A 21,535-nucleotide genomic window follows, 5' to 3' on the forward strand; every position below is an offset into this window, starting at 1 on the left:
TCTTGTGGCCCTTATGAAGCAAGCTTCTGCATATCAAATCAGTGTCGATGGATTGCATATACTCTTCCTTTATGTTACCCAGTGGAAAAAATATTGAAAATTGTTGGAGATTCGTTTTAGTAGAAACACTTATTGCAAGACAAGTGAAAAACGCACCTTACCCCACCGGTGGGGAGTAAAAGTGCGCATCCGGGTGGGAGTAAGAGTACGCATTTATCCAACTCATGTGCTTTAAGTATATATTAACACAAAATAAGAGTTAATAACATTTAAATGAAATCGGCCTACTTTGAGCTTGCTTACAGCGGCACAGGTGAAGGGAGTTAACTTTCTGAAATCAGTATGGCGAAAGGCATCTACGGTTCAATTACTCGAAATTAAACCACCTTAATCGAAAAAATATTTATGGTAGGCGTAATGGCGGACACCATCCTTCATAACCTTCGCGTATCAAATAGTTTTTTGCATGAAAAGTTCCTAATCTTGAGAAACCCGCGTTAGATGTCTTTCGCCATGCAAATTTCTGGCGGTTAACTCATGCTGGCTATTTTGCGCATATACTATAGCGCCGGGATGTGATAGCGGCGAGTAGAAAATCAGCCACTGCCAATAATTCATTGATGTTTAATGAGCATATATTAGGGAATGTTTAAAGATTGCGTAACTCTTAAAGGGGGATGGGGTCCTAAAAATGTGCACTTCTCATACGAAAACCATTGTTTTTTTAATATACAAAAACTACAGAGGTAAAATACTATATAACGTTTCGCGTGGCGTGTTATACAAAGGCATTTTTCCTTAAAGAAAGTCTCACCGATATCACGCTCACGTAAAATTTGGCTATTTCTCATCCCTCCCCCTATCTTACTCTATTTGTAATGAATCCTCTCAAAATTATATGGATCGTCACACATCTCACAACCCCTCCCAGCTAAAACGTTGCAAGTAATTCTAGGAATGTTTCCTTTTGATTAAATGAAATTATCATTTAAATGAAATTGTGTTTTCGGTACTATGTTTGAGTCCTTAGTACAACAAGTCCTAATACACCTTCATTATTTTCGCTTCAGTGCTTTGTTCGCTAAGTCCTTTCTAACACTGAATTACTTCAACTTAATATCGTAAAAACTTTTGTGATAATTTCAAATTCTGTCCCTTTTTTCTTAGTTGTGGATCTTTACGCTTTGGAAGAAGTCTTATTTCGGCCGGAGATACGGGTTTGAGCATCATAACTTGAAGATTCCATATGCGTACTATTGTTCCCCACCGATTCCTGCGTGCTTTTACCCCCACAGTCCCAAAAAATTATTCAAGTAATGGTTATAACTTTGGAAAACCAACCGGATTGGTGTTCTGTACCATAAAAGTACTCTATACAATAGGTTATCAGAAATGGTATAATGTTCACCTGAATTTGAATCGTATATATGGTAATGAAATACTAGTTGCGGAAATCCAATTATTTTTAGCAAAATGACCAAAAAGTTATCTAACTCCATATCTCCCTTGTTGTTAATTCAAATCGTTTACAATGAATTATTGGCAGTGGCTGATTTGCAACTCGCCGCTTCCACTTCCAGGCGCTATCGTATATGCGCAAATAGCCAGCGAAAGTTAACCGCAAGAAATTTGTATAGGGAGCGGCGAAAGACATCTAACTGCCGGTTTTCTGCAAAAATAGGAACATTTTTATGCGAAAGAATACTATTTGGTACCGGTTATGTAGGGGAAAGGTGTCCTGGCTACTACGCCTACCAAATATTTTTTCGATGAAGGTGCTTAATTTTGAGAAATCGAACCTAGATGCTCTTTCGCTGCATATGCTGAATTTTCAGAAAGTTAACTCCTAGTGTGCCGCTGTAATTACGCTCAAAGCAGGCGATTCATTACACATGATAATAGCTGGTCAGAAAAGCTGTCAAACTGATGATGTGCTGCTAGTATATCTTTTGTCATTACTTTAAAAAAAATCGAAAACGTACTCTTACCCCACGTGCACTCTTGCCTCACTCTACTCTAATGAATTATTGGCAATGGCTGATATTCTACCCGCCGCAGCCACATCCAGGCGCTATAGTATATGCACAAAATAGCCAGCAAGAGTTAACCGCCAGAAATTTGTATGTATAAAGACATCTAACGCTGGTTTTCTCAAAATTAGAACTTTTCATGAAAACTATTTGGTACCGGTTATGAGGGATGGTGTCGGCTACTACGCGTACCAAATATTTTTTCGATTAAAGTGCTTAATTTGGAGAAATCGAATCTAGATGCCTTTCGCCATAATGATTTCAGAAAGTTAACCTAGTGTGCCGCTGTAAGCACGCCCAAAGCAGTCGATTCATTCATTATGAATGATCGTTTTGAGCATTATGCACTAGGAGTTAACTTTTTGAAATCAGTATGTGAAAGGCATTCTAATGTTCGATTTCTCAAAATTAAGCACTTTCATCAAAAATATTTGGTAGGCATGGTAGCGGACACCTTCTGCCACATAATCGGTACCAAATAGTTTTTCATGAAAAGTTTTTATTTTGAGAAAACCCGCGTTAGATGACTTTAATATACAAATTTTCTGGTAGTTATCTTGCTGGCTATTTTGCGTATATAGCGCCTGGGTGGTAGAAAAATCAGCCACCGCCAATAATTCATTCTTGGCAGTGGCTGATTTTCTACCCGCCGCAGCCACATCCAGGCGCTATAGTATATGCAATAAAATAGCCAGCAAGAGTTAACTGCCAGAACTATGGCGAAAGACATCTAACGCTGGTTTTCTCAAAATTAGGAACTTTTCATGAAAAACTATTTGGTACCGGTTATGAGGGATGCTATCCGCTACTACTACTACGCATACCAAATATTTTTTCGATTGAAGTGCTTAATTTTGAGAAATCGAACCTTAGATGCCTTTCGCAATACTGATTTCAGAAAGTTAACTCCTAGTGTGCCGCTGTAAGCACGCTCAAAGCAATCGATTCATTGGCAGTGGCTGATTTTCTACTCGCCGCTTCCACATCCAGGCGCTATCGTATATGCGCAAATAGCCAGCATGAGTAAACCGCCAGAAATTTGTATGGCGAAAGGCATCTAACGCGGGTTTTCTCAAAATTAGAACTTTCATGAAAACTATTTGGTGCCGATTATGTAGGAAGGTGTCCGCTACTACGCCTACCAAATATTTTTTCGATGAAGGTGCTTAATTTTGAGAAATCGAACCTTAGATGCCTTTTGCCATACTGATTTCAGAAAGTTAACTCTAGTGTGCCGCTGTAATTACGCTCAAAGCAGGCGATTCATTTCATTCCCGTAATGTTAAACCTAACTTCGGAAGTGATGCGCTGTTTTCATTTGGTGATGTGGTATACATCGCACTACTTCCGAAATTAGGTTTAATCGTATGGATTGTGGGAAAATCCACTTTCGATAGCGGCTATAATTCGGTTTTCTACTGAATTTATAATATATGCGCAAAATAGCCAGCAAGAGTTAACCGCCAGAAATTTGTATGGCGAAAGTAATCTAACGCGGGTTTTCTCAAAACAAGAAACTTTTCATGAAAAACTATTTGGTACCGATTATGTAGGAAGGTGTCCGCTACCATGCCTACCAAATATTTTTTTTGATGAAAGCGCTTAAGAGTGAAGGTGGATTGAGTACAAAAACCTTTAAAAGTATTGGTAAAATACAAACTGTCATATACTGTAATAGTATTGGTATCGTATTTATGAAAAACAAAGAATATTAGGTAGGGTGGTTCAAAAAACGACCCAGGTCCACCACGCTCACTTGATTCCGTCCCATGCTCCGAGTGTCCTCCAAAAGCCGATTTGAACAAAAACTGATTGAGAACAAGCCGGTTCAAGTTTGTATGAAAACTCCTATGGGAAACTAAACCTTTCATCACGCGCCTTGGAGGGTAGGCGCTGTAGCCAGTGTAATGAGAGGTTTAGCTGGCGAAAAGAGAACCCACATAGCTGAAAGCAACATTCCAGAGACTTCACTGAACGCACCTTAGGAAAGATCCGTTGAAATAGCATTTCATACTCCGCTCACCCCTGACACTTTTTGTATGAAGTATCGGCACACTGGGAGTTAACTTTTGAAAATCAGTATGGCGAAAGGCATCTAATGTTTAATATCTCGAAAATGAGCACCTTATTCGAAAAAATATTTGGTAGGCGTAGTAGCGGACACCATCCTTCATAACCGGTACCAAATAGTTTTTCATGGAAAGTTTCTAATTTTGAGAAAACCCGCGTTAGATGTTTATTCTTGTCATATTGGGCTCGGGTTCTGGAAGAGGCTTATTGCGAAGTGCATTTGTCAGTAACTGTTGATAAAAAAGGGTATATTGTTAGGCGTTGCTTGAATATTGATTCCCTGGTTGAGATACGGAAATTGCCCTTTGTAAGGGATCTACTTTATGGTTGCGGACGAAACGGACAACTAACAGACGTTATTAATGTCTTCTAATGTGACAAACATAATCAGTGAATTTCACACCTTATCCTCAGGCAATGGCACGTCTCCCGTATGCAAACTCCTTGTGTAAAGAGTATCGCTAGGTACACTGATCCCACATATATGGATCACGTTGTAACAATAATTAGTCACTCCATTTTGCACGTTAATCAAATGTGTGACCCATGACTGTGGGGTCAGTGTACATACATTATGAAGAGCAGAGTGTATGTAATGAATTATTGGCAGTGGCTGATTTTCTACCCGCCACTGTCACATCCAGGCACTGTAGTATATGCGCAAAATAGCCAGCATGAGTTAACCGCCAGAAATTTGTATGGCGAAAGACATCTAACGCGTGTTTTCTTAAAATTAGAAACTTTTCATTGAAATCTATTTGGTACGGGTTATGTAGGAACGTGTCCGCTACTACGCCTACCAAATATTTTTTTCGATTATGGTGCTTAATTTTGAGAAATCGAACCTTAGATGCCTTCCGCCATACTGATTTCAGAAAGTTAACTCCTAGTGTGCCGCTGTAAGCACGCTCAAAGCAGGCGATTTATTATTAGCAGTGGCTGATTTTCTACCCGCCGCTGTCACATCCAGGCGCTATTGTATATGCGCAAAATAGTCAGCATAAGTTAAGCGCCAGAAATTTGTATGGCGAAAGACATCTAACGGAGGATTTCTCAACGGCAGGAACTTTTCACGAAAATCTATTTGGTAACAGTTATATAGGACGGTGTCCGCTACTACGCCAACCGAATATTTTTTTATTAGGTTGCCTATTTTCGAGATATTAAATGAACTTTTCGCCATACTGATTTCCGAAAGTTAACTCCTAGTGTGCCGCTGTAAGCACGCTCAAAGCAGGCGATTCATTGATTAATCGGGATTTTACTCGAATGAATCGCCTGCTTTGAGCGTGCTTACAGCGGCACACAAGGAGTTAACTTTCTGAAATCAGTATGGCGAAAGGCATCTAAGGTTCGATTTCTCAAAATGAATCGAATGCTTTGAGCGTGCTTACAGCGGCATACTAGGAGTTAACTTTCTGAAATCAGTATGGCGAAAGGCATCTAAGGTTCGATTTCTTAAAATGAATCGACTGCTTTGAGCGTGCTTACAGCGGCACACTAGGAGTTAACTTTCTGAAATCAGTATGGCGAAAGGCATCTAAGGTTCGATTTCTCAAAATTAAGCACTTTAATCGAAAAAATATTTGGTAGGCGTAGTAGCGGACACCATCCCACATAACTGGTACCAAATAGTTTTTCATGAAAAGTTCCTAATTTTGAGAAAACCAGCGTTAGATGTCTTTCGCCATACAAATTTCTGGCGGTTAGCTCTTGCTGGCTATTTTGTGCATATACTATAGCGCCTGGATGTGGCTGCGGTGGGTAGAAAATCAGCCACTGCCAATAATTAATTAAGCACCTTAATCATAGAAATATTTGGTAGACGTAGTAGCGGAGACCATCCTTCATAACCGGTACCAAATAGTTTTTCATGAAAAGTTCCTAATGAATCGCCTGCTTTGAGCGTGCTTACAGCGGCACACTAGGAGTTAACTTTCTGAAATCAGTATGGCGAAAGGCATCTAAGGTCTGATTTCTCAAAATTAAGCACCTTCATCGAAAAAATATTTGGTAGGCATAGTAGCGGGCACCTTTCTACATAGCCGGTACCAAATAGTTTTTCATGAAAAGTTCCTTATTTTGGGAAAACCCGCATTAGATGTCTTTCGCCATACAAATTTCTGGCGGTTAACTCATGCTGGCTATTTTACGCATATACTATAGCGCCTGGATGTGGTAGCGGCGAGTAGAAAATCAGCCACCGCCAATAATTCATTTTGAGAAAACCCGCGTTAGATGTATTTCGCCATACAAATTTCTGGCGGTCAACTCTTGCTGGCTATTTGCGCAAATACGATAGCGATTGATGAGGAAGCGGCGGATAGAAATTGGGCCATTGCCAATAATTCATTTTAAGAAATCGAGCCTTAGATGCATTTCACCATACTGACTTCAGAAAGTTAACTCCTGGTGTGCCGCTGTAAGCACGCCCAAAGCAGGCGATTCATTAGTAGCTAATCGATTACTCTCGATTCTGGTCGATTATTGAATCGATCAGTGAATTATTGGCAGTGGTTGATTTTCTACCCGCCGCTGTCACATCCAGGCGCTATAGTATGTGTCTATAGGCCTCTAGACCTCAACCTCTAGTGCAGTTGATCTCCAGAAACGTCAAATCAGAGACTAACCCGCAGGCAAGCTGGCGGCCATTAACGCTCGCGGAAAACTGGATTGAATATACGGATTGTAAGAAAAATCCAGCTTCGATAGTCCTTCATTCTGGTTTTCAACTTGACTAGCGATGTTATCTTTGCTTCTTTACTAGGACATACAACTGACAACGAGCAGGAATAGAATCACAGAGAAACAGACGTCTCACTTCAGAACAAAAAGCAATCAAAATTATCATCACGAAACCATTTTCGCCAAATGCTAAATTCCATGTGTGTGGTCAATCGGCAAACCAGATGGCGATAGTGCGCAAACGTCAAATACAAGTAAAATCGATGGAAGCGCCATTGGTGGCCGATTGACCACCTACCAAATTGGATATACCGTTAAAAAGGAAAACGATGGAACATGTGTTGAGTAAGACGTCTGTTTCTCTGTGATAGAATCTTAACCTCCACTTTGAGCGCTTAACCATAAGCGTAAAGATTCGTTAATCCTCAATGTAGTATGTATACTAAATATTACGAAATTAAATATCTATACAATATAAACAATAAAAAATATTGAAAATAGTTATTCTGTATTTAGTCCTTATTTCATTATAACAATCCGAAAAGTTAAACTTGCGGGCCGTCTACATGATTATTCTAAGGGCTACTCCAAATGGCATAAGGCAGCTTGGTATAATTATAAGGACTTTAATGAGAGATATGTGAATGTGACTATTTTGAGCCAATCGAGCATTGAGAACTGTCAAAATGTGTGCCATATGAACATTGTTATAAGGTATATTATGAGACATTTCGCGTTGGCTCGATTATTAACTTTTAATGTTTTGTTTTGAAAAGTGATTATCCAGTTTTCCGCGAGCGGTAATGGCCGCCAGCTTGCCTGCAGGTCAGTCTCTGATTTGACGTTTGTGGAAGTCAACTGCACCACTGCTCTGAGCATTTTGACCAATGTGGCATATAAGAAGGTGCCTATTCAGTGAATTCAAGCCTTCTTATATACCACATTGATCAAAATGCTCGAATGGTGGGTGCAGTTGACCTCCAGAAACGTCAAATCAGAGACTAACTCGCAGGCAAGCTAGCGGCCATTGCCGCTCGCGGAAAACTGGATAATAACAGTATCGTCAAGTGTCAGAACTGGAACAGAATCGTCTGTCAGTTCCATACAAATAATGCACGTTGAAAATATGGGAGGATGAAGAACTACCTGGCTGGCTAGATGGCCTCATATGCCCAATCTATAAGAAACGGCACAGACTAGAGTGTGCCAATGAATCGCCTGCTTTGAGCGTGCTTACAGCGGCACACTAGGAGTTAACTTTCCAAATCAGTATGGCGAAAGGCACATCTGGTATATAAGAAGTTCGATTTCTCAACATTAAGCACCTAAATCGAAAAAAATATTTGGTAGGTGTAGTAGCGGACACCATCCTTCATATCAGGTACCAAGTAGTTTTTCATGAGAAATTCCTAATTTTGATAAAACCCGCGTTAAATGTCTTTCGCCATACAAATTTCTGGCGGTTAACTCATGCTGGCTATTTTGCGCATATACTATAGCGCCTGGATGTGGCAACGGCGGATAGAAAATCAGCCACTGCCAATAATTTATTAAATACAGAGGGATCCTGTTTAACAGACTGAGACTGCTTTGTTGAGTCCTTCGTCGGCAAACATCAGGCAGGTTTCGTGAGGGCTGATCAACGAAGGATCAGATGTTTAGCCTGCGGATGATCCTTGATAAATTCCGGGAGTACAACTTGCAGACCCACCATTCTGTTCGTTGACTTTAAAGCAGCGTACGATTCAGTAAGAAGAAATGAGCTTTGGCAGATAATGTCCGAACATGGTTTTCCGTAGAGGCCTTGATAAGAGAAACACGGATAGGAAATGTAGCTCTGCCAACACTGCAGCCAATCTTGTTCATCAAAGAACAACACATGAAAAGGAAGAAATGATTTATCCAGGTAAAATTTTACATATCGCTATTTAATGTGTTCACATCACATGACAATCGAATCCAACAAATAAAACAATTGCATTTCATAATCTATCATTGATTTGCAAAACAAATTAAAAATGCATTTAAAATTGGTTCATTCATAAATGGTGTTAAATCGAATTTAGCCGTTTTCAGTATTTGAGCCGATGTTTTGGCTGCTTGACAGGTCTCTTGCTCGATTGGCTGCTGTTTTTGACGGTTCGATTGGCGGCACATGTCAATCCGCGTTTCTCTTATCAAGGCCTCTAGCTTTCCGGAGGAATTAGACTGATACGTGCAACGCTGGATGGCTCGAAATCAAGTATTCGGATTGCAGACGAAGTGTCAACCTCGTTTATGACTTTAGACGGATTAAAGCAGGTGATGCACTTTCGAATTTATTGTTCAACATTGCACTCGAAGAGCGCTATTAGGGAGATTTGAAAACTTACGTTACGCGAAAAGCGACCTGCTTCTGATTCTACCTGCTCGCAATAGATGAAAATTCTCAATGTACAAAGTATGGCACAAGTATCTGTCTTCATGAGGGGAATTGATGGTCATCTTCAAATCACAGAGGAATTAGCAGCTTTAATCCCAATGAAGGAAACAACATACCGGTATCGACCTGGAGAAAACTTGACCTGTATGAAGGAGCTTGAATTTCTCTTTGAAAAATTAAGGCCCTAAGAACTGATGATGGCAGGAAAGAACGATGGCCCTGTGACACTTGAAAATAAAAGCAATTTGTTTTTCTTTGTAAACTGTTCGGTTCCAATATGGACTTATTGGCTCCACCACAAGTGAATTTCGGGCGGATCACTCACGCATTTTCGAAGCAGTCATACGTATTGATGAACGCATTTGCGTATTTTTGAGCATTTGAGTATTGATGCAATGGAGCACGCATTGGTGCATTTTACAGAGCATTGATGCATTGGTGTACGCATTTGAATATAATCAATGCATTAATAATCAAAACAGCTTTCGATTCAGTTTTGTTTTTTTTATTTCAATTTTGACGTATATTTGTTGTGCTTTCGATTGGAATTTTGGTTATTTCCGATATAGAAAACATGATTTTCTTTTCATTGAATACAAATATCTGCCGTAATTAAAAAAATCTCACAAACTGCCCAAAAGTCACCCTCAATTCTAGCTGTCTGAATTACGAAGTTTAGGTGGCTGTTTTTTTAATGATGAATAGACATTGACAACTGATAAACAAAAAGATCAAAAGTCGGAAAGGCATATGTAAACATTGACTTATTCCACAAATTCATCATCACCGGGAACTGGTAGAGGGCCTGCTACAGATTATATGTCCTGGTTTTAGGTTTGACTAAAAAGTGACCACTCTAATTGGTGTACCATGCATAATTGGATGTTACAGAATATGTTCATATGTAGAATCAAATACCCTTAGAATGCGTGCCATTTTGCAAAAACTTGAAGTTTGAAACGTCACAACGCAGGTTTCAAAACTGTTTTAAAAGTGGGCAACAAAGACAATGAACCTACATTCCGAAATATTTCTGCAATCTCCTCATTAAATTGGAATTCTCCCTGCCAGCCAGCTGAGGTAAAATTCAGCGCCTTATGCTAAATGGCTGGAAACACCATCAGTAGTATAGGGCACTGCACAGAAGAATCTCTTTCTCTTTCGTTCTTCATGAAATTTGACGTTTACTGGCCTTGTTGTTTTCAGATTTCTTTGCAGCGAAAAAGAGACAAAGCAGTCCGTGCAGTGCCCTATAGCAACAAGCTATTATCCTGAAATTATTTACAAAAGTCAATGTTGACTACCGCTTCGTCAAAATAACAATCTCAAAATATGAAGTAGGGGAACTGTTCCGTTTTCCATCTCAGTGTACATATATTCATCTCATCGCGAAACAGAGAAATTCCGCACCAATTTCGTCGCTTCTTTTTGCTAACATGCATGCTCACTGCTGAAAAAAATCTCAAAAATAATAAACAAACAAAATGCCTTTTCGTTGCTTTGTTTTTCGTGAGACCAATATCGGAGCTATGAGATGAATTCCAGGAGCAGTAACCCTATATATCTGTCAAATCTGTTAAACGCACTTTGTACAAAAACGCATTTTATCCAGTATTTTGCGCTCGATAATGGCGGCCGAGTGAGTGCCCTTTTGACATTCAAGAGGTAGAAAATATTTACATATTTCAATTACAGTAGGCCTTGATTCATTGAAAAACATTGGCACTCATCCGGTATCAACAAATAAACAAATGTCAAGTATTTCTTCTATGTTGTTCAAGGATTTGGTACTTTTTTTTATCCTTTTTTATAATATTTTCTTTTTTAGGAATGAAAACACAAGAAATTGAAAAATCAATGATGATTATAATATGTTTTTCTAAGGGAAAAGAAATTTGAAACCGGATACCTGCGTGAGACGATAACCAGGTAGTATCAGCATTGACGAATACGTATTCGTCAATGGTATCAGGCTGGGTTCACAACGCTGGATGCATTAAAATAAACTCCGTTTCCCCTATCCAATCGCCTCCGGCCCCCAATCAAGCAATACTTTAAAAGGGGACTTTTAAGCATTACGCTCAATGATCTGCGTGCACACTGCACATCGACACATCTTGTACTCTCCCATTCCCACTCGACTGTGCGCAATAACATTCCGACAGACACTGCCACAATACTCCTCAAGCAGAGCGGTGGAAGTATCCTTGCTGACTGACACTTACTGATCCTTAGACCTGTTACAATTAACATGCTACGAACCATTAATAACTAGGGATCCTACATTCAGAGATATGCGAAAGCGGCCATCTTGAGCCAATCGAGCATTGAGAACTGTCAAAGTCTGAGCCAAATGAACATCGTTATTGTTGCAGATCGCAAGGTATTGCGATTTTGGTGAAATAGATTTTATGAAAAGTTTTATCGAATAAACAATTTGTTTTGCTTTCGTAAGTAAAAAGTAGTTTAGTTGATGCCTTATATCGTGTTCATTCGTATTGCTCTTTAATTTTAGCGAAAATGCACTGCTAGAGGATAGACAAAATAATCAAAAAGTGTCTTCGAATATAAAGTCATGTGCAAGCCTAAACATTTTTCACTGCGGGAAGTGCTGGCAGCGTTTGTTTACGAAAGTAACAGCGTTGCTAAATCGTCTGGAAAAGTATTCGCACATCTCTTAATATAGGATCCCTATTAATAACTGTATAAAGTCATTGTGCTGATATTTGTCAAGGGATTCATTAAAGGGTTTCTATCACTAATTACCCACATAAGGTCAAATTTGTCCTTTTTCAACTTTACGGTGCGGTCCTTAAGCCTTAAGTCAGTCAGGATACTTTCGCCGCTCTGCTTGTGGAGTATTAGGGCACGGATGCTGCCAGAACGTTATTGTACACAGTCAGTGGGAAAGGTGAGAGTATAAGAGGTGTCGATGTTCACGTAGAGCATTGAGCGCAAGTGTAAGTATTGCTTGATTGGGGACTGGCGGCAACCAGCATGGCACCTGGATTTTACCTCACCCGGGTGTCCAGTTGAAATTGTCTAATTGAAATCAACATTGACTTGTCGATTTCTTGTTGTTTCATTCCTAGAAAATAATGAAATTTAGCAAAAAAAAGTACCAAATACTTGAATAACGTAAAAGAAATATTTGACATTTGTTTATTTGTTGATACCGGATGAGTGCCAATGATTTTCAATGAATCAAGGCCTACTGTGATTGAAATATGTAAATATTTTCTACCTCTTGAATGTCAAAAAGGCACTCACTCGGCCGCCATTATCGAGCGCAAAATACTGGATAACGAATTGATGCATTTGTAATGCAATATGTATTTTATACCAGCGAACATTTCTCAACGCACTTAGTATTGTCGCGCTTATCTTTTTTTAGAGTGCTGCGGCGGTCTTACACTCGCAGGCTCGACTGCGAAGGTATACGTCAAGATAGCCGCCGTGTTAAAAGATAGGCAGAATTTTCCCGCTCAAAACAAAACCACGTGATTTTGGCGAAAAGACAGCAGTGCTCGATTGTATAAGTGAGAGGCAACCGGAGTCACTGAGTACATGGAGAGTGTTTATCATGGCAAGTACATACGGTGGGTAAGATTTTCATTGACTCTGGCATGTTTAGTGACCGTTGCGATTACCTGAGAAGCAACCAGCAGGAAGCCGCAGTATTCTATTTTATCTCGAGATGCATAATAACTTAAACCTAGATTTAATAGAACAAATCGAATAAATTTTCAAAGTTCAAGGGCCAATGCGGAAGACAATTTAAAACGTAGGAATGGTTGTAAAACGAATATATTGTGGATTTACTTGACCAATGGATTCGAAGGTCGGTTCACTTGCCTATTTCAAACGTTCCCTTTTCCAGCAAGGTTTGCCAAACTCAATAAATGTTTGGTAGATTACCTTGTTTTTTGATCCTTGGCTATCAAAACAGATGTCAAAACATCGGAAAAAGAAAGAGAAGTCCGAGGGAAACAGCAAAAAGCACGTGGCAGACTTGTCAGTTTTGACAGATTTTACTATGAAGACGGGTGTGAAGGTGAAAACGGCGATTTCAACGACCGTTCAAGGAGCGACTATTTCGAACGGTCGGGTCCAATAGGGAAATCCACGTACAATATTTGATGAAAAAAACATGATTTCAAAAATTATTTCAATTCTGCTCCTTGAATGGCTCAATATACTTTGGACACAGAGAACAGACATGGATCCTCGACAAAATTTCGGTAAAAACGTGTGTAAAGATTTAAATCGCACCTCAGCGCCGCCAACGCAGGCTGCCCGACATAAAAACTCATTTTCACTAAGTGATGGCGTTGACATACACTACATAAACAATGTAGTGCTGCCACCTAGGAGCGAGCCTAGGAGCGATTCGGAATGAACACTAGCGCTAAAAAGTAAAACACGGCAAATTTTAACCATATTCATCAGCACACTAGCGACATACTTCAAAATGACCAGTACAAAGTTTTACACAAGCACGCGAATGAAGATGAACGTCTGTTCTCTGTGGTTATGAGCAGAAGGAAAACAAACATGTTTTTACACATGACGAATTGCACATTAGTGTGCGAGCGCTAAACGTCACTCATCTCTATACGTCCTTATGAAAAATTATGCTTGACATAGTAATTTCGCGAACCCGAGTAAATGGAGTAAATGAGGATGTCACTGATATTGCGATTCTCTTCTAAAATTAGCAGACTGGCTCACCAGTTACGTGCCGGGTCAAAAGATATTTTAGTTACTAGATAAAGATTGTCGCTGTCCGGAACATCTTTTGCTGGCGAGGATAGGGGAGCTAAATGTCAAAGAAGGAAAATCCATACGATTTGACAGGTATGTACCACACATGTTTCGGACAGCAGAACAAAGGGAACCGAAGCGACAATCTTTATCTAGTAACTTAAGACGATCCCCACCGATGCGTATCCAAATGAGTGTCTAGTATAGGAACGAAATGCGTTCATATTTTATTTATGCACTTGTTCTCGCACCGGTTGTTTCTATCAAGGTTGTTGAAGTGCAATCATGCTTCGCACCGGTGGTGAATATCCGGTTGCTATTGAGGCAAACACGGAAATAAATAAAACCAGGAAACAAATATTATTTATTTTCAAATCTTTCAGAACGCGCTCCAACTTTTGTAATATAAATATGTGCGTAATGCATTTTGTGATTATCCGATTAGCTAGACACACATCTGCTAGGTGGCGCTAGCTTATATGCAATAATTTAGTGAGGTGGATATCTCGAGATCTATAAGACTTAGAAAGATTTTGTCTTCTACAAAGTTGTTCGGGTAGCCATAAAATTTATGATGGAGACTAGTTTAGTTTGAATTCATACGCATAGCGGCGCTAGTGTATGAGAAATAACCTGTTAGGTTAAATATTTCTAAATCCGTAGTGGCCATTTTCTACAAAGTTATCCGAATTATCTGTTAGGTTGGTTATTATGTAAGATTTAAAAGGGGAGTCAAAACCAGAAGTTTAGTTTGAAACCGCAATACTCGTTGGCGCTCGAGTTGAGTCGAATCGAGTCAAGTACGAGACACTGAAGATGATCTTACTGAAGTATCTGTCGAAGGAACAACCAAGTGGTGGAATTAAATGGAATTGTACGAACTCGTCTTATGGCAAGTTACTTTGTAGAATACGACAATATTCTGAAAATTCCAGATTTTGAGATATTTAACCTATCAGTTTATTTCTCATACACTAGCGCCGCTAAGCGATTGTGTTTGAAACTAAACTTGCTTGCATCATGACGGTTTTCATCATCCGAAAAACTTTGTGGAATACGGCAATATTTTAAAAATTTCAGTTTTCGAAATATCTAAATATCCTAGCAGGTTATTTCTTATACACTAGTGCCACCAAGCGGTTATATCTTAATCTAAACCTGCGTTGGTCATAACGATTTTGACCACCCGAACAACTTTGTAGAAGGCGGCAATATTCTAAAAATTACATATTTTGAGATACCTGACCTATCAGGTTATTTCCAATACACTAGCGCCGCCAAGCGGTTGTATTATTAACTAAACTTGCTTTCGTCATGATGGTTTTAATCATCCGAACAATTTTGTAGAAGACGGCAATATTTTTAAGATTTCAACTATCGAAATATCTAACCTTTTAGGTTATTTCCAATTCACTAGCGCTGCCAAGCGATTGTATTTCAAATTAAACTTGTTTTCGTCATGATGGTTTTGACCATCCGAACAACTGTAGAAGACGCCAATATTCTAAAAATTCCAGATTTCGAGATATCTAACCTATCAGGTTATTTCATATGCACTAGCGCCGCCAATCAGTTGAAATCCAAACTAAACTGACCTCCATCACAATGGTTTTGATGATGAGTACCCGAACAATTTTTCAGAAGGCGGCACATTTTTTATTTATGCGTTACTCTATATTTCCGTGTGATGGTTTGGCAACGGTTGGAGCGGGTCGCCAAATTTGCCAACTCGCTATTCACCGAAGGTTGCGTTTACATTTCCCAAACCTGTTTACCAACGACCGGTGCGAGTTCGCGTCATGATAGAGGTTGCTATTTTGGCTTTATTTACGCACTGGTGGGGATCGTCTAACTAAAATATCTTTTGCCGGGTCCCATGCGCCGAGTTGCTCGGGGCCTCATACGCCTGTCACTGGCGAACAAAGCTCGTGTACACTGCATCGAAGCATAGAACCACTTTTAGGGGGCAATCGTTAATGCGAACATTTTTACACAGGCAATTTCTGTCTGTGATTTTTATATTCGGTTAGTTACTGCAAATAAATTTTTATAATCAAGCAGGTATCTCAAGCATACCACATCGTTATATTGCTGCATGATTGAGTGTTAAATTTTTATAAAATATCGAAAACAAAAGTATGCATAAAAATTGCCTTGCCATAACAAAAAGGTAGCGCTGGATATATTGTATAACCCGCTACTTCGACATAGAACATTATTTTTAACCAACCACTGCCGAACAAATTACGCCAAATTTGGGCCTCTCAACCGAATGATGGCCGTTTACAATCAACACTGCGAAACTATTGACTTAACAATGTCTCGGCATAACATTAGACAGTATTTTCAAAGAACAAACATTACAAATTCAGCAATATAAATTCAAAATCAAAATTATGCATCACTTTACTAAAAAAAACTATTATTTAATTATACTATAGCATTACAAAAACAAACATGTATATCAAGACAAAATTTTCAAAACGACTTATCTGCTTTTGTAAACAAAGATTCAAACGACGATTTGACGAATCTGATTGCACTCCCACGCAAACTAACACCATCAATAGGTAGGTGAAGCACAGAGAACAGACATGGATCCTCGAACAAAATTTCGGTAAAAACGTGTGTAAAGATTTAAATCGCACCTCAGCGCCGCCAACGCAGGCTGCCCGACATAAAAACTCATTTTCACTAAGTGATGGCGTTGGCATACACTACATAAACAATGTAGTGCTGCCACCTAGGAGCGAGCCTAGGAGCGATTCGGAATGAACACTAGCGCTAAAAAGTAAAACACGGCAAATTTTAACCATATTCATCAGCACACTAGCACCGCGCAACGGGGGCATAACGACATACTTCAAAATGACCAGTACAAACTTTTACACAAGCACGCGAATGAAGATGAACGTCTGTTCTCTGTGGTAAAATGTACCTGAAAATTCAGGTGGAAACAACGTTCAGATTATTTGGAGTGTACTAGCATTGGTATTGCCTGATTTTCTCAAAATTGCACGCGGCGTACCCTTCGGGAAAGGTACCGCCGCGCTTTCCGCACCCCGTTTACTTGATTCTTATGGGTGAATAGCATTGCGGTGTATCGTTTGGCGCGGCCGTACCTTTCGACAGTCATTCGCCGCGTGAAGTTTTGTGCAAGTACCCATTTGGGAACATTACAAACGCCGCGCAGTGTATCATCACAGACAAACAGACGTAACAGTTTGAACATTTTTCGGAAAAATCCATCGCCCAACTCCTCTACCACCATCTTGCGAGCATGTTGCACGAAACAATGTTTCGTATGCCATTGTCACCAGAAGGCGCTGGAGTGAAATGTCAAACTCGAAGGATTACGAAGCTAGCGCCTCTAGTTGTGAAACGCGCAATCGATCAAATTCAAATTGGTCGTTGAAGTCATGGTCGATGGAAATGTCTCTAGTGTTACGTCTGTTTGTCTGTGGTATCATATCCAGAAAATCTGACAATACTAATCTACGTTGGTTGACGAAATAAAATAAATAAGTTTACATTTTAGAACCAAATCCAGATGTCGCACATGTCGGGGTAGGGATTCAGTGCTCCGCCTTCTCCCCCTGAAAATGACAGATGACTCAGATGACAATGTTTCAGCTGGCATGTAAAACCTCATCGAAAGTAAATAACACTTTTCAAAGTAATGCTCTGGTAGAGCTTCGATTAAATTAGTGCTTTCTTATTTTGAATATATATATCTTATTCTGCGGCTGTTTTACAAAAATGAATTTGAAATTTGATCTTCGAGGAAAACTAGAACAAACCATTCAGGTATGTGTTTTTTATTGACATGCTTCACTCATCAAGAGATAATCGTGGAAGCGCTGGATATATTGTATAACCCGTTCTATTATTTTTTGAATTCGAATTGAGTTGTATACATATTTTTACTATTTCCTATTATATATACAATGCGAAATATATTTGCATGTGATCAATAAATAGGTAGCACAGTGTTACACAGGTTTAGAAATTTCAATTTATTGTAATACTCTATGTTCGCACTAGGGAAAAGATATTTTAGTTACCAGATAAAGATTGTCGCTGTCGTCGTTGTCCGGAACATCTTTTGCTGGCGAAAAAGATATTTTAGTTACTAGATAAAGATTGTCGCTGTCTGAAACATCTAAAACTAACTAAACTAAAATATCTTTTGCTGGCGAGGATAGGGGAGCTAAATGTCAAAGAAGGAAAATCCATACGATTTGATATCTTGGTACCCAACATGTTCCGGACAGCAGAACAAAGGGAACCGAAGCGACAATCTTTATCTAGTAACTAAAATATTTTTTCACTAGGGCCTTAACATGTTATTCAGGACGTAGTGCGAACCTTATACGCAGCAAGTTTATTTTTGCCGTTCTCGTACATTAAGTGTACGTTAAAGGCTATAGGACCACTTTAACACCAAACTCATGATAGAAGGCCCGGAGATCCATAGTATTATATAAACGACTTATACTAATAACAAACTGGTGGTATTCGTACCAGTTGTTGTAACACTAATGTGTCATCCTGTTACCATGCTGGAACAACGTGGAATACCTTGTTAAAATCTATATTATATATATTTGATTTGAATGTGTCACGAAAAACCAGGAGGGTGAAACGCCTGTCACCCGCGGTACAATGGCACTCTATCCAACATCGTTTTTGGTACCCAGTTTCTTGGTAGTATACCCGAATTCAGCGCTCATTTTGGGTGATTGGTTCGTACGCAGTTAGTGCTAATTATCGGCAATTAACTTCTCCTGGCGAAAACTTGCAATTAGTTCAGTTATATCGATCCTTTTGTGTTTGTGTGGCTTCTTTACATATATGTCGAAAAATAGTTCGTCGAAACTTCCGAAGTTTTGTTATCATGCATTAAACGAAATTGAAACAAAAACATTGTACGCCAGTGGCGTAGCCACGGGGGTGGTTTTGAACAAAAAAAAACCAGAGACAAAATTTTTAGAAGAATTTTTTTTTTTTTCGAATAAAAAATGTTCAGAAAACCCCCTCAGACCAATTTTCTGGCTACTCCACTGTTGTACGCCATATTGAATGAATGGTAGTTATACTAATGACACACTGGTGGTATTCGTACAATAGTACAAGTTGTACCACAGGTGTGTCACCTTGTACCATGCTGGTATATTTCACAAAAAATATTTTAGAATTAGTTACAAGATAAAGATTGTCGCTTCGGTTCCCTTTGTTCTGCTGTCCGAAACATGTGTTGTACCGAACTGTCAAAGTCAAATCGTATGTATTTTTCCTTCATTGATATTTAGCACCCTATCCTCGCCAGCAAAAGATGTTCCGGACAGCGACAATCTCTATCTTGTAACAAAAATATTTTTTTATTTCACACATGCAAGAATATTGTAAGCCTTGTGCACACTATAGCGCCGCCTATTTGTAAAATTCCTTATTATTTTTTTCCATTCTTGCCATACGAACTTTGGTGATGAGTTCATCTTTACAAATTTCAAATTTGTGCGGTAAGAATTTTTACAATGTGGAAAATTCCATATATCGAATTATCTTGAGTAGTCTATAATAATTATTTTATATATACCACCATCTAGCGGCCAAGTTCTAAACTAACCAGTGTCTCATGTCAGAGCACACGCCTTCCTGCATAACCTTTTTGAAAAGATGCAGTTCAAATTGGGTGTGATTTTTAGATATATGTCTAATAAGCATTGTAAATCACTGTATCAAGTTGCGTTTCTTATATTACTGTTTACCGCACGAGAAATAGAACCCAGCTAGGTGGATTGATCAGTTCATTCTTATTTTTCAGTTATTGCAACAAGCTTATTCTACCTACAAACCTGAAGAAATATTTCTTTCTTTTAATGGTGGAAAAGATTGTACAGTTTTGTTGGACATCACCATAAGACTGTTAGGAGACATCATATCATGTAAGGATATACAATGCGTTTATATGCAACCAATGGAACCATTCGAAGAAGTGGAAGATTTCATCGGTTACTGTAAGAAACACTATGGCATAGAAATCCGAACCATGAAGGGGGGCATCAAAACTATACTGCAACAAATATGCGACAAGAACCCTAACATCAAAGCGTGTCTCATGGGATCTCGACGAACCGATCCGTACTGCGAGAACCTTCAGCTTATGCAGGTTGGCAAAACCATGTCGAAAAAATTACCTAGCATTCATTAATATTGATCGGCTAATCACACTAGGAAACAGATCCTGGATGGCCCAAGCTGATGCGAATAAGTCCATTGTTGGATTGGAACTGTACGGATATATGGGAATACATCCAGTCGAACAAAGTTCATTACTGCAGCCTGTATGATCGAGGGTATGTAATTATATTACAGTCAAACCTCCATGAGTCGATATTGAAGGGACCATCGACTCATGGAAATATCGAGATGTGGAATAGAAAATCCTCGGGAAGCTGTTTGAAGGGACTATCACAGTAGCCCAGAAAATATTTTTTAATATGGCATAATTTGCTTCCATGAGTCGATATCGAGTCATAGAACATCGACTCATGGAGGTTTAACTGTAATTAAAATTTCAACTAATGATAACATTTTTGGCGATTTGCTTGTTTTTTCAGGTATACATCAATTGGCGATAAGACCAACACTATTCCAAATCCAAATCTGAAGCGCATAGGAAAGGCTGGTGAACTGTACTATTTACCAGCCTACCATTTAAGCGATGCGGATAAGTTTGAACGAGCGGGAAGGCTGTAGCAACAAGCATGAGTGAGGAAAACGCTACATGTTGAGAGTGTCTGCGATACTGTGGCTTACTTTTTATGGGTGCTAATTTGAAATTGTATACTAGATCAATTTTGCATTGAATAATACTAAACATTAAATAATCGAAAAAAAAAAATTTCCTACCTTTTAAGAAGCTTCGGAAGTGTATGTCTCTAAACTCCATAGGGACTAAATTGCAAAGTTCCCCCATAGTACTTTTTTATACAAAATATTGTATTTAGCTAATGCCGCAACCAGACTGAAATCCTCATTCCATCCAGGCCGCAATGAAATTCCGTCCTCATTAGAAACACATCGTTTCCCTGCTTTCTCCACTTCGATGCATTTTCCAGCTTTCTGTGTCAACCGGTTTGTTCCCGTCATGCTGGAAAAAGGCGCAAATGTTTCCAGTCTACAAAAAAGGCAGCAAACGTGACGTCAATAACTACCTGGGCGTTTCTTCATTGAGCGCTGTTTCAAAATTATTTGAGTTGGTTGTCATGGATCCAATGCTATTCCATTGTAAGCAGTACCTGAGCAAAAAACGGACGTTATTTATACCGATCTATCTGCTGCTTTCGATAAGGTGAACCATGAGATTGCAATCGCTAAGCTCGAGAGAATTGGAATCAAGGGCGATCTTCTTAGCTGGTTCCGTTCCTATCTTACGGATCGGAAACTAACGGTTACTTTAGAAGACTGTTACTATCCATATTGAGTAAGCTGGATGTTTCCAAGGGTCCGGGAAGTTACAGTCTTTCACCATTGATTTTGAGAGAATGTGCCGAATCTC

General features: G+C 39.2%; 1 protein-coding gene across 1 annotated transcript; it reads left to right on the forward strand.

Moving 5' to 3' along the window:
• Positions 1 to 17,590: 17,590 nt before the first annotated feature.
• LOC134211822 (FAD synthase) lies at positions 17,591 to 20,832 on the forward strand. Its single transcript, XM_062689109.1, has 4 exons — positions 17,591 to 17,778; positions 19,799 to 20,143; positions 20,209 to 20,330; positions 20,595 to 20,832. The coding sequence occupies exons 1-4, from the start codon at positions 17,731 to 17,733 to the stop codon at positions 20,731 to 20,733; spliced, it is 654 nt and encodes a 217-aa protein (XP_062545093.1). The 5' UTR covers positions 17,591 to 17,730; the 3' UTR covers positions 20,734 to 20,832.
• Positions 20,833 to 21,535: the final 703 nt, after the last annotated feature.

This window comes from Armigeres subalbatus, chromosome 2 (assembly GCF_024139115.2).
Source record: "Armigeres subalbatus isolate Guangzhou_Male chromosome 2, GZ_Asu_2, whole genome shotgun sequence".
Classification (NCBI taxonomy): domain Eukaryota; kingdom Metazoa; phylum Arthropoda; class Insecta; order Diptera; family Culicidae; genus Armigeres; species Armigeres subalbatus.